The 12,279-nt window shown below is 47.2% G+C and overlaps 1 protein-coding gene across 3 annotated transcripts in view; it reads right to left on the bottom strand.

Annotated features, from left to right (window-relative positions):
* The window catches only part of SEC16A (SEC16 homolog A, endoplasmic reticulum export factor), a 67,831-nt gene that overhangs the window by 9,010 nt on the left and 46,542 nt on the right, over nt 1-12,279 (bottom strand). For all 3 annotated transcript variants that reach the window (XM_060691862.2, XM_060691849.2, XM_060691835.2), the window contains exons 17-27: nt 11,241-11,381; nt 10,354-10,467; nt 8,086-8,275; nt 7,483-7,719; nt 6,545-6,621; nt 5,931-5,978; nt 5,578-5,739; nt 4,679-4,747; nt 2,770-2,826; nt 2,091-2,193; nt 437-574 (exon numbers count right to left, since the gene is read on the bottom strand). In XM_060691862.2, the coding sequence (XP_060547845.2) occupies nt 437-574; nt 2,091-2,193; nt 2,770-2,826; nt 4,679-4,747; nt 5,578-5,739; nt 5,931-5,978; nt 6,545-6,621; nt 7,483-7,719; nt 8,086-8,275; nt 10,354-10,467; nt 11,241-11,381 (1,336 nt within the window). The remainder of the gene's footprint in view (nt 1-436; nt 575-2,090; nt 2,194-2,769; nt 2,827-4,678; nt 4,748-5,577; nt 5,740-5,930; nt 5,979-6,544; nt 6,622-7,482; nt 7,720-8,085; nt 8,276-10,353; nt 10,468-11,240; nt 11,382-12,279) is intronic.

Raw genomic sequence — 12,279 nt, forward strand, 5'->3', positions numbered from 1 at the left:
TAAATATGGCCTGCGGGGGGAGGGGGGGCACATGCGGCACCTGCAGCCCATTTTTGGTCTCCACGGCCTCCTGCAGCACTCTGCCGGTTGAAACACCCACCCACCCACCCTCAGCTCCGGCCGGCCGATGGAGAACTACAATGCTGGTCCGGCCCTTGAAGAAATCCACTTGGACACCCCTGGTCTGAACAGAATATTTACAATCTAAGCTCTTCGACAAGAGGCAGTCTATCTAATACCTGCGCCAGTTCATTAAATCCCAATCTTATATTTTCCGTAGCAAAAGCTGTTCAACTAAAATCAGCCAACAGCATTTTTTCCTCCCGCTTCCCTCTTCCTTGGAAAAGGAAGCAGAAAAAAGAGCAGCTGGGAAGGGAGGCCGGCAGGCTCCGGAGTGCGGCTTTTGCTCGCCTTCTTCGCACCTGCCTTGACTCACCTGAGTTGGGTACAAACATGTTGGCAGGGATGGGCATCGGGGCCAAGGGAGCGAACAGGTCAGCTGGAGCTAGAGCAGGAACAGGAGATTTGGCTTTGCCTGGGTTCATAATGTCCACGTAGCGAACTTTACTTCCAGCTGTCAAGGGACAAGCAGAGAAACAAGATTCGTTCCAGAGACCGAGGAGGAGAGAGAAGCAGCACGTCAAGGAACAAGGGCCCAATTTCCTGACTGCAAGGGCCCTAAAGGTCTAAGTCGGGAGAGGTCTGACACCATCTCCCAGCTCTCCCGGAGGGCATCGGAAGCAAAGGGGAGGCAGACCTTATGGTCAGACCCAGGAAGCTAATCTGGAGGTGTGGGAAGGAGCGAGAGGCTCCAGGAGACCCGTGGCCAGAATCCCACTTTCTCAGCCATTTTGTTTGTACTTACATAGAGCAAGAGGTCCTAACTTTTGGGGGCTAATGGATGCATATGAAAAGCCAAACGTACTATGGTCATTTTGCAAATGGTGCCCTGCTACCATCTAAGGATTGAGCAAGTGGTCAGGCTGTGTTGCATTTATTGATTTATCCCAAGGGACCCTTGACCTAATGTGGGAGGGGTCATGGGTGTGACTCAAAATTTGTGTCGGGGGGGGGGAGAACCTGTGGCGGCCAAGCGGTAAGGCAGGGCTTCCCTGAGACCCTCCCTTACTCATTATAATCAATCTATCTATCTATCTATCTATCTATCTATCTATCTATCTATCCATCTATCCATCTATCATCTATCTATCTGTCTGTCTATCTATCTATCATCTATCTGTCTGTCTGTCTGTCTGTCTATCTATCTATCTATCTATCTATCTATCTATCTATCTATCTATCTATCCATCCATCCATCCATCTATCCATCTATCATCTATCTGTCTGTCTGTCTGTCTATCTATCATCTATCTGTCTATCTATCCATCTATCCATCTATCCATCTATCTATCATCTATCTATCTATCTATCTATCTGTCTGTCTGTCTGTCTATCTATCTATCTATCTATCTATCTATCTATCTATCTATCTATCTATCTATCGTCCTATCTATCTTCCTCCCTCCCTCCCTTTTTCCTTCCCTTCATTCTAATTTCTTCTTCTTGCCCTTCTTTCCTTCTTTTGCCTTCCTTGCTCTCTTCCCATCTTTTTCTTTCTCTTCCCTCTTTCCCTTTCTCCTTTCCTGTCCCTTCTTGCGTGCTCAAATGCAAAAGGGGAAACATTTCTCCTTTTGTTTTGTTTTTAGTTTGTTTTGATAGCCCTCTGCCAGTGAAAACGGAGCTCGGGGGAGCTGTGTGCACCCCCCAGCACCCCATTTTCCCTAGCAGAGACAATGCAGGCCGGTCCTTTGCTATTTCCAGACCGGCCCCCAGGGGTCAGATCTAAGTCATGGGCTGGATGTGGCTCGCAGGCCTTGAGTTTGATACACCTGACCTAATGCCTCTCAACTCCTGAAACCTCTGGAGATGCTCTCAAACCAACACTATCTTCCCTCGCTGCTTGCCCTCTCAACAAGCCACTCTTAGCCAAGGAAGGGAGTGGGCAGACAATGGAGCCACTGGTTCATAGGCAACCCCTGGCTCGTCCCACCTCTCAGGCCCAGGATAGGTTTTCCAATTGTGTAAGTTACCTGCTCTCCTGGAGAACATGTTGATGGAAGCATTGGGAGGTCCTGCTAATCCAGAGGAAACAGCCTGAGGCAATGCAGTGGGGGGAGGGGGAGGGGGTTTGCTCTAAAAAGAGAGAGGGAGAGGGGAAGGAAAAAAACAGTCAGTGAAATGCAAATCTCTTAATTGACAGCTTTCCTTTTCCTAAATAGAATAAAAGAGTTGGAAGGAACCTTGGAGGTCTTCTAGTCCAACCCCCTACTTAGGTGTAGGATACCCTACACCACTTCAAACAAATGATTATCCAATCTCTTCTAAAAAACATCCAGTGTTGGAGCATTTACAACTTCTGGAGGCAAGTTGTTCCACTGGTTAATTGTTCTAACTGTCAGTTCTCTGTTTTTGGAACTCCTTTACGTTTGGTGTTGGACGGCAAGAAATCACGAGACAGCTTTCGCAAGAGTCCCTCAGGCACAGGAGACGAAGGGATGGAAAAAAACTAGCAGGCTAGAATAGCAAAGAAAGTAGAAGACCCTCCCCGGAAGGAAGCTGCTTTTTCATCCCTTGATGATGATGATGATGTGTGTGTGTGTGTGTGTGTGTGTGTGTGTGTGTGTGTGTGTGTAGAGCAGAGAAAAAAGGGACTTGGAGCACGATGTGCGTTATGCTCCTGGGTGATGCATTCCTGGCCGCGACACTTACTTCCTCTTCCGGTTCATCCAGGTTGACCCACCGCTGTTTCTTTTCATCCCAAACAATCTGCAGATAGATAAAGAAGAATGAAGCAACGTTTTCCAAGAGGAGCCAGATTCAGCTGGCTAAATCTGCGTGTGTGTTTTCTATTTAAACACATTTAGGCTGGTTAGAATAATCAAATACAAAGGGAAATAGTCTACGTTAGGTAATAGAATTTCAAAAAAAAAACAAAAAAAAAACCTTACTAAGCAGAAGTAAAAGAGTCCTGGTGGTGCAGCAGACTAAAGCACTGTAATTAACATTCAGCTGCCTGCAATTACTGCAAGTTCAAATCTCACCAGACTCAAGGTTGACTCAGCCTTCCATCCTTTCTAAGGTAGGTGAAATGAAGACCCTTATTTGTGGGGGCAATAAGATGACTTTGAATAAATATACAAAAGTATGAAGGCTATTGCTTAACGCATTGTAAGCCGCCCTGAGTCTCCGGAGAAGGGCGGCATATAAATAAATAAAAAATAAAAAATAAATAAGAAGTGAATATATTATAGAAAACTTTCTAGGGACGCATTTTCTAATTTCCCTTGTTTGTTTGTCTAATCTCTCTGCCCACAACCTAGATAGTTATGGTTTATATTGAACCCTGAAGGTTACTGCTCTGCTGATTTGAGTCCTTTGACTTTATTAGCCACATAATCTTTTTCTTAGAAATCATAGCGACTCTCCGAATATTGATGAACTAACTAATATTGGCAGAAAGATACAGATTAACAGAGTTGGGAGGGACCTTGTAGGTCATCTGGTCCAAACCCCCACCCAAACAGGAGACCCTCCACCATTTCTGACAGATGGTCGTCCAGTCTCTTCCTGAAAGCTTTCAGAGATTCAGCTCCCACAACTTCTGTTCCATGGGGTTGATTGCTCTGTCAGAAAATTTCAGGTTGAATCTCTCCTTGTTCAGTTTCCATCTTGTTTGGCCTTCAGGTGCTTTGAAGAATAGCTTGACCCCCTCCTCTCTCCTCCCCCCTCAAGTATTGGAACTCTGCTATCCTGTCTCCCCTGGTCCTTCTCTTCCCTAGACTAGCCAAGAGGTTGCTAATAGGTTCTATTCCACTCGTGGATTCTTTTTATCCACTTTAATATTAATTTTAATGCTTTCCCTTTTAATGCCCTATGTTTTAATCCTGTCATTGTTTTATTTTGTTAGTTCTGGTATTGGAAGCCGCCCAGGGTGCCTTGACCATGAGATGGGCTGCATACAAATCTAATAAATAAATAAAATGGAAAACTAATTCTTGTTAGGGATAGTTTTCTGTCATTCGTTTTTGTCTCTCGGATAGAAACCGCAGTGCCCATGCTCTAAATCTGCCTCTCTGCAGAAGCGTTTTTCTAACTTTCTTTGCCAATCCTGAAAGGTTTTTTTTCTGAGACTGGAATTGGTGCCATTTGAAGTTTTTAAAAAATGTAAAAAATAAAAATGTGTTTCTTTTTAAATATCCCAAGGCCAAATGCTACAGTTTGGGAACTGAGTATTTTTTTAAAATATTTTTTTTTATTTTAAATACAAATAATGCAAACACAGTACATATACATCTAAACACACACAAAAAGGGGGGAAAATACAAATATTACAGTGCACCCCCACCTCAGGAGACCATTTTTTCCCCTTATATTTCTTTTTCTATAACAACTAAAAGATATACCATATATTCTAATTGTGCCCTTATCCCTTCCAAAACAACATATATTCATACAAACCTTTATTCCCTTTGCTTTCCATCAACACTGATTTTATAAAATCCCCCATATTTCATAATTGTTGGCTTTGATCATCCCTTTTTAAAATTTAACTGAGTATTAAAAGGAAGACAATAATATTAGCCCAAGGATGCCAGTGGAGGCTGAACGGTTTTCTTACCGACTTGTTCTTATCATCAGGAAGATGAGCTTCATGTTTGGTTTTCCCCATTAGCCAACGAAGCCAGCTCTGGGGGAAAAAATGCAATCATACTTTCTTTTAATATAATGTGTGTGTCCCCCCCACCCCCCAGGAGATTCCAGAGCAATTTCTGACTTTAAGTTTGGTGCAAAATGCAGTGGCCTGCATGGTTTTGTGCAGACCTCGGTGTGCACATGTGTCACCTGTCCTGCGGGAGCTGCATTGGTTGCCGATTTGCTTCTGGGTGCAATTCAAGGTGCTGGTTGTCACCTTTAAAGCCCTTCATAGCTTGGGACCAGGTGATCTGAGGGACCGTCTCTTGCCGGTCACATCTACCCAACCCACCAGAGTGGGGAGGCAGGGAATGCTGTGGGTCCCATTCCCGAGGGAGAAACAGCTGGTGGGACCCAGAAGGGCCTTCTCCGTGGTGGCTCCCTCTCTCCGGAACATCATCCCCTCCAGAGATTAGACTGGCCCCCACTCTGGCACTCTTCCAGAAGGCGTTGAAAAGGGCCTGGGGAGCCCAGAGCAGGTTGGAGCCCATTAAATGGCTCATGTGATCTGCTGTCGCCAGGGTGGGGGGCTATTATATTATTTTCTTTTATTAGTTTTATTTTTATATATATACGAAGTTTTTATACCCCTGTAAGTTGCCTTGAGTTGCCATGTGCGAATAGGCAGCAATATAAATTTTCTAATAAATAAATAAATAAGTTTGAGGGAGGAAGTGCTAAGCTTGTGGGGGGAAGGAGAGATGGAGGCCTCCAGAAAGTTTTGCTGAGGTTGGCAAAGGCATCGGCACCAAGCCAGGAAGAGCGAACTCTCTCCAGGAAGGGCAGCTAAAGTGTTTCTGCTTAGCGTTAAGGTTTATGGCTCACTTTTTGAGGTGCCAGCTCCTCCTTGGCTTCTTTGGACGTTTTCTTCCTTTCGGGGATCGAGGGTGGAGGTGGAGAAGGCTGCTTGGCGGCGGAGTTTCGCCTCTCCCGGCCAACAGAATGCACGGAGGACTCCGAGGTGGTCCGAGACCGCCGCCCCAGGCCCTGTGGTTACGTAACAACCGAGTTCAATTTTTTGGCTTTAAGAAGGGACGTCTGCAATAATGTAGTAAGAAGGAAGAGGAGGAAGGAGAAAAAGTGCTAACAAGCAACGGAGATGAGAAGTGGTAATGGAGAGAGGACAGATTTAAGAGAGAGAAGATCTGAGTGGCAGCAAATCAATTTCAGGGGCATACCATGTGGGCCGAAGACTGGGAGGTCGATCGGGATCGTCGGCCTGGGCCCTGGACAGAAACAAAGTCAGCACCTGAACAAGCAGCGAAGACCACACATGAACAGCCGTGGGCAGCAAAAGTCCCACTGGCTCAAATCCCAGAAGTGGATTCGTCACGTTGGAAAGGAAAAAAAAAAAACACAACAGACAACCGGGAACTCGTACGCGGAATCTTCTTTACTTACCAGATTATTCTGCTCTTGGTCTCTGACCTCCAGACTGAAGGGATCTAGGAAGCCCGGCTCCTGGTTCACCGGAGCTTCTTGCCTTCAGCCTGAGGCCCTGCCTGTGGTGCACATGCCCCAGAGGTAGTCCAAGGCCATCGGCCCCATCGCCACAGCTTGGCAGGCAAGATGTGGCTGACCAAGAGGGCCATGGCCGTGGACTTCTCCTGAAGTGCTCAGAGAAAAGTCATTCTAAGAACTTCTTCACAAATTTTGGCATTCCGGAACTAATGTGCCCAAATTAAGCCAAAGCACGCAAGGCAGGCTTGGAAACTTTCCACAAGGCCTCGGGCAGAATGTGGCCGCACAATGAAGGTCACTAATAAAGAGAGAGAAAGAAATTGGCCAATACCATGATTTCCATCTTCCTGTAGAAGTCTTCCTCTCCGGACTTTGGAACTGCCTTCCATGCGGGAGGTTCAGCCACCCCTGGGATCAGGCAAAAAGAGAAAGAGGGAACGACAGGTAAGCTTTAGTTTCTCCCAAATAAGGGGGGAAAGAGCCACCTGCCTGTGAGATGAGTGGCTATGACAGACAGATGAATGAATGAATGAATGGGGCTCCAGATCCAAGGCTTGGTGATGCAGTGTGGGCAGGTCCATCTAGGACAAGGGTCTCAAACTCAATTTCACTGAGGGCCGCATCAGGGCTGTGATTGACCTTGGAGGGCTGGGCGGGCACGGTCGACTGGGTGGGTGTGGCCAGCTTGATGCCACTCACCAAGCTGCTGGCATGTTTCCTCTTCACATTGGGTAGACTGGGCCGAAGCGATGCGGGCCGGCCCCTTACATTTTCCAGGATGGCCCCATGTAAGGACCACATCGCAGGCCTTGTGTTTGACACCCTTGATCTAGGACAGTGTTTCTCAACCTTGACCATTTTAAGATGGGTGGACTTCAACTCCCAGAATTCCCCAGTCGGCATGGCTGCTGGGGAGTTCTGAGAGTTGAAGTCCACCCATCTTAAAATAGGCAAGGTTGAGAAACACTGATCTAGGAGCTACTCTCATTATCTACCTAAGATGGGACTACAATTAGAGGGAGCCTCCAAGGGCAACCAAAGGCAAGGAGAAATCTGAAGGGAGGCTTCCCTGCTGAATTCCCCAAGGAGGATGGGATCCTAAATGTGCTTTTTAAATGGGAAAAGCCATGAACGGATCCTTTCCCTTTCCCTCTCCTCTCCATGTTGCAATTCCCTAGAAATGTTGTAGAAAAGCAGTATGAGACAGGCTCTTTGGAGAAGGGAGTTTGCTGGCCGATTCCTCCCCACCCATTCCTCGCCCAGGCAAACCTGCTTCGTGCTGGGTCCTCTCGTGCGGCTGCAGCTCAGGGCTTTGAGGAGGTAGACCTGCTGGCAGCACCGCTGACCCCCCGTACATGGGGTTCACCTCGGCTCCATAGTGGTTCGGAGAGCCAGGTCCCAGGCCCATAGAGGCAGGTACCACGGAGCAGGAAGGAACAGCAGCAGCAGGCTCCTGTTGGGAAGGGGGGGTCAGAGCCACGGTGCCATCCAGGATGGTAGGAGGAGCTGGAGAAGGGATTGAAAGAGAACTGAGTTTGCATCCCATAATAAGCAAGAGTCCAGAATGAGCCCGACTGTTCCTTTATGGTCCTGCACAGCAGCACGAGGGGTCTGGAAGGCAGCCAGGGGACACTGCAGGCCACCATCTGCGATGGCCACAGCTGGCCTCAGAGTAGCCGACATCTTTCATTCACTCAGCCGGTTGCTTGGCCACCATCAAAGAAGCAAGTGGGATGCTTCCCAACAGATGGGCAGCCCCTACGTAGCTGCCTGGCTTCCCACAAGGCTGCCTGGCATTTGGCTGCCTGGGTTCCATTTGCTTTCCACGTTTTGATGCCAGGAAAGGAAGCCTCTCGCAATCCATGCACCCACCTGAAGGCATCAGCTGGACGGGCTGGACCATGTTGGGCAGCAGGGAGGCCAACAACGGGTTGTTGGAGCTCACATCTAGGCCGCCTCCCAGGCCTTCGTTCTGACTGGTGTGGTCGTGCTCTGAGCTTGGCGTGCTGGAGGAATACTGCTGGGGTGTGGCTCTCCCTACGCTGTAGCCGAAGGAGCCCTCCTGGAACGAGATGGATGCCAATGGACGCTTTCAGCTAAGACCAGCCATTCGATGCCACTGCCCAGCCCCAGGCAGAACACACACAGACACACACATGCACACACATTGTTGCAAGGCGTTTGGGAATTAAAGTAGTGGATTTGTAGCAGATTTCCACCTAAGCGGGCTTAGTCTAGCTGGCCTAAGCTCTTTATCTTGGAAAAAGTTGGGAAAAGTTCAGAGAAGAGCAACTAAAATGATCAAAGGCCTGGAGACTAAACCATATGAAGATCAGCTGCAGGATTTGGATCTGGCTAGTCTAGAGAAAAGAAGAATTAGGGGGTGACATGATATAAGTATTCCGGTATTTGAGGGGCTGCCACAAAGAGAAGGGGGTCAAATTATTCTCCAAAGCACCTGAGGGCAGGACAAGAAACAATGGATGGAAACTAATCAAGGAGAGAAGCAACCTGGAATTAAGGAGAAACTTCCCAACAGTGAAGACAATTAACCAGTGGAACAGCCTGCCACCAGAAATTGTGGGTGCTCAATCACTGGAGGTTTTTAAGAAAAGACGGTCACTTGTCTGAAATGGTACAGCTTCTCCTGCTTAAGCAGGGGGCTGGACTAGAAGACCTCCAAGGTTCTGTTCTGTTCTCTCTTCCGAGGGGCCTCCTTCCCTTGGCTCCTCACCCACCCACCCGCATCCTCTTAGCTATGCTATCATGGGTCTGGCTCTCTTGACTCGCGGTGGTGGGAGAGGCATTTTATGGTTAAGTCACCCTGCGGAATGATCCCAAATTCAATCAGCATCCATGGAGACCTCACTGGACTTGCCTTCCGCCTGAACTCTCCCACTTAGAAGCCTTGCAAATCAAGACAGGGAGTTTTGCTCCTTTCTTGCCTCCGTTGCTAAGTGAATCGCTGCAGCTGATAAGTTGGTAACTCGGTTAACTGAATCTGGCTTCCCCATGGACTCAAGGGGGATCACATGACCCCGGGACACTGCGACCGTTGTAAATAGGAGTCATTTCTCATGTGCCTGAATTTTGATCATGTGACCATGGGCAGGTTGCAATGGCCGTGTGAAAACTGGCCGTTGTAACTTTGAATGGTCACTAAATGAACTGTTGTAAATTGAGGACTATCTGTAATGGTCTTGTGTGTCAATAATCCTAGGGATTATTAACTAACTTCTGTTATTGTTATTGTTATTTTTATTCGAACTGCAGGAAAAACCATGGCTACCAACCTGCCTTCCATGGAGGACCTGTAGACTGCAGGAGTCAAAAGAGGAATCTGTGAAAATATCTACAGACCCCTCGCATCCTGGACATAAACTGTTTCAACTCCTACCCTCAAAACTACGCTATAGAGCACTGCACACCAGAACAACTAGACACAAGGACAGGTTTTCCCCCTGAACGCCATCACTCTGCTAAACAAATAATTCCCTCAACACCATCAAACTATTCACTAAATCTGCATTACTATTAATCTTCTCATCGTTCCCACCACCCATCTCCTCCCACTTACAACTGTATGACTGTAACCTTGTACCTTATGATTCTTGACGAATGTATCTCTTCTTTTATGTACACTGAGAGTTTATGCACCAAAGACAAATTCCTTGTGTGTCCAATCACACTTGGCCAATAAAGAATTCTATTCTATTCTATTCTATTCTATTCTATTCTATTCTATTCTATTCTATTCTATTCTATTCTATTCTATTCTATTCTATTCTATTCTATTCTATTCTATTCCATTCCATTCCATTCCATTCCATTCCATTCCATTCCATTCCATTCCACTCTATTCTGATTTCTGTTCTGTTCTGTTCTATTCCCCGTTCCATTCCATTCCATTCCATTCCATTATTCCTATTCCTATTCTATTGATCTGACCACAGCCAACATTTTACAGTTACAGAGGAAACATGTCCATTGGCAAGGAAACCTTTTTTTCTCAGAGACGTTCCTACAAAACTTTAAAAAAGAAACCTCAGCAGCATCTCTAGGCCTCAGAGTTAGCCCTCAACAAAGCTGGACCGATCTGCGCCCACCTGCTGCAAACATCCCAAAGGATATGAAATTTACCTTAATCTGCCCGTCTAAGTGTCGGAGATGAATTAGCCAGTTGGGCTCAATAAATAATTCCTGCTCAGGCTTCTCCTTTATCTGAGGGTCAAAGAGCCGCAATTGAGAGGAAATCTGTAAAATGAAGAATGAGGAGTTAAAGTCATATCAAGCCTTAGTAAGGCCACACCTCGAGTCCTGCATCTAGTTTTGGTCATCACATTATAAAAAAAGGTTGAGACTCTAGAAAAAATGCAGAGAAGAGCAACCAGGATGATGAGAGGACTGGAGGCTAAAACATACGATGAACGGTTGCAGGAATTGGGCCTGGCTAGTCCAGTGAAGAGAAGGACCAGGGAAGACATGATAGCCACCTTCCAATATTGGAGGGGCTGCCACAGAGAGGAGGGGGTTGAGCTGTTTTCCAAAGCACCTGAAGGTCAGACAAGGAATAATGGATGGAAACTGATCAAGGAGAGATTCAACCTAGAAATAAGGAGGAATTTTTCTGACAGTGAGAACAATCAACCCATGGAACAGAAGTTGCCTTCAGAAGTTGTGGGAGCTTCATCATTGGAAGCTTTCACTAAGAGACTGGGCTGCCCTCTGTCAGAAATGGTGTAGGGTCTCCTGCTTGGGCAGGGGGTTGGACTAGATAACCTACAAGGTCCCTTCCAACTTTGTTAATCTGTCACAGCCTGGGGTCCTAGGAATTTGTGACTCCACGTATCTGGAGGGCTCAAAGTTAGCGAAGGTTGGGCAAAGGGAATGGTACACAGGAAAAGGGGGTGCTGTGATCTGAAATACCTGGCAAGCCTAGCCCCCCGGGGTCCCAGAAAAAGGGCAGGGCTCCCTGGCTCCCCCCCCCAAAGGTTTAAGCGAGTCATCCTGCTGCGGAGTGTGCTGACCTGGATCACCTGGCTGATAAGAACCGGCGAATAGCAGCCGGGGTTTGTCAGGATGGCTTTGGAAATCACTTCGCAGTAATGAAAGGCCTGTGCAATGAGCCCCATCTCAGCCAGCCGGCAAGCATAGATAAACTTGAACACCTGGGAATGCAGAGAAGATTTTGAGACGCCGGTTAATACAGCACCGAGGACGGGGCCAGAACCAAGGCTCACCTCAATTGCCTTTCACGTCCGTTTCCTTAACAGTAATTACAGGTAGTCCTCGACTTACAACAGTTCACACTTACTGACCATTCAAAGTTACAGCGGGACTTGTTTTCGACAGTTACGACCTTTCCTGCATCCCTGTGGTCATGTGACCAAAATTCAGATGCTTGGCAACTGGCTCATACTTATGACGGTTGCAGCGTCCCACAGTCATGCGATCCGCTTTTGCGATCTTCTGACAAGCCAAGTCAATGGGGAAAGCCAGATTCACTTAACAACCGGGTTGCTAACTTTATCAGCTGCAGGGATTCGCTTAACAAGCATGGCAAAAAAAAAAAAAGGTCATAAAATGGGATACAACTCACTTAACAATCGTCTCACTTAATGAGGGAAACTTTGGGCTCCATTGTGGTCATAAGTCAAGAACTACCTGTACTACATTTGCTCCCATGTCATATAGTTAAACATTTTCCTCTTCTGTCGCCTTAAGAATTAAAGATTGTGCAAAAAAAACGATACGAAGCACCCCAGGATCTACATCAAATGTTTTCTGGTCTGAGGGCTCCAAGAAGGAGGTCTCTAAAAACAGCATCTTAGCTGAGCAGTTGGGCCCCTTTCTAAACGGGGCTCATCCGGAAAGTCCCCCAAGCCAGCTGTGATTTGCACCTGGTCCCAATTTGCTGCAGAGACCTGGGACTTCCTGCGAATGGGAAATCTGCAGCTCCATCCGGAACCTTCTTCTGAGTGCCATCAGGAGGCAGAGACACGGAGCAGGAGAAACTAAGCAGCTCCCTTGCGCTACGTACCCCCTTGTGCTCGGCCCCACAGGCCG

The sequence above is a fragment of the Pantherophis guttatus genome, chromosome 16 (genome assembly GCF_059756535.1).
Source record: "Pantherophis guttatus breed Tessera chromosome 16, ASM5975653v1, whole genome shotgun sequence".
Taxonomy (NCBI): domain Eukaryota; kingdom Metazoa; phylum Chordata; class Lepidosauria; order Squamata; family Colubridae; genus Pantherophis; species Pantherophis guttatus.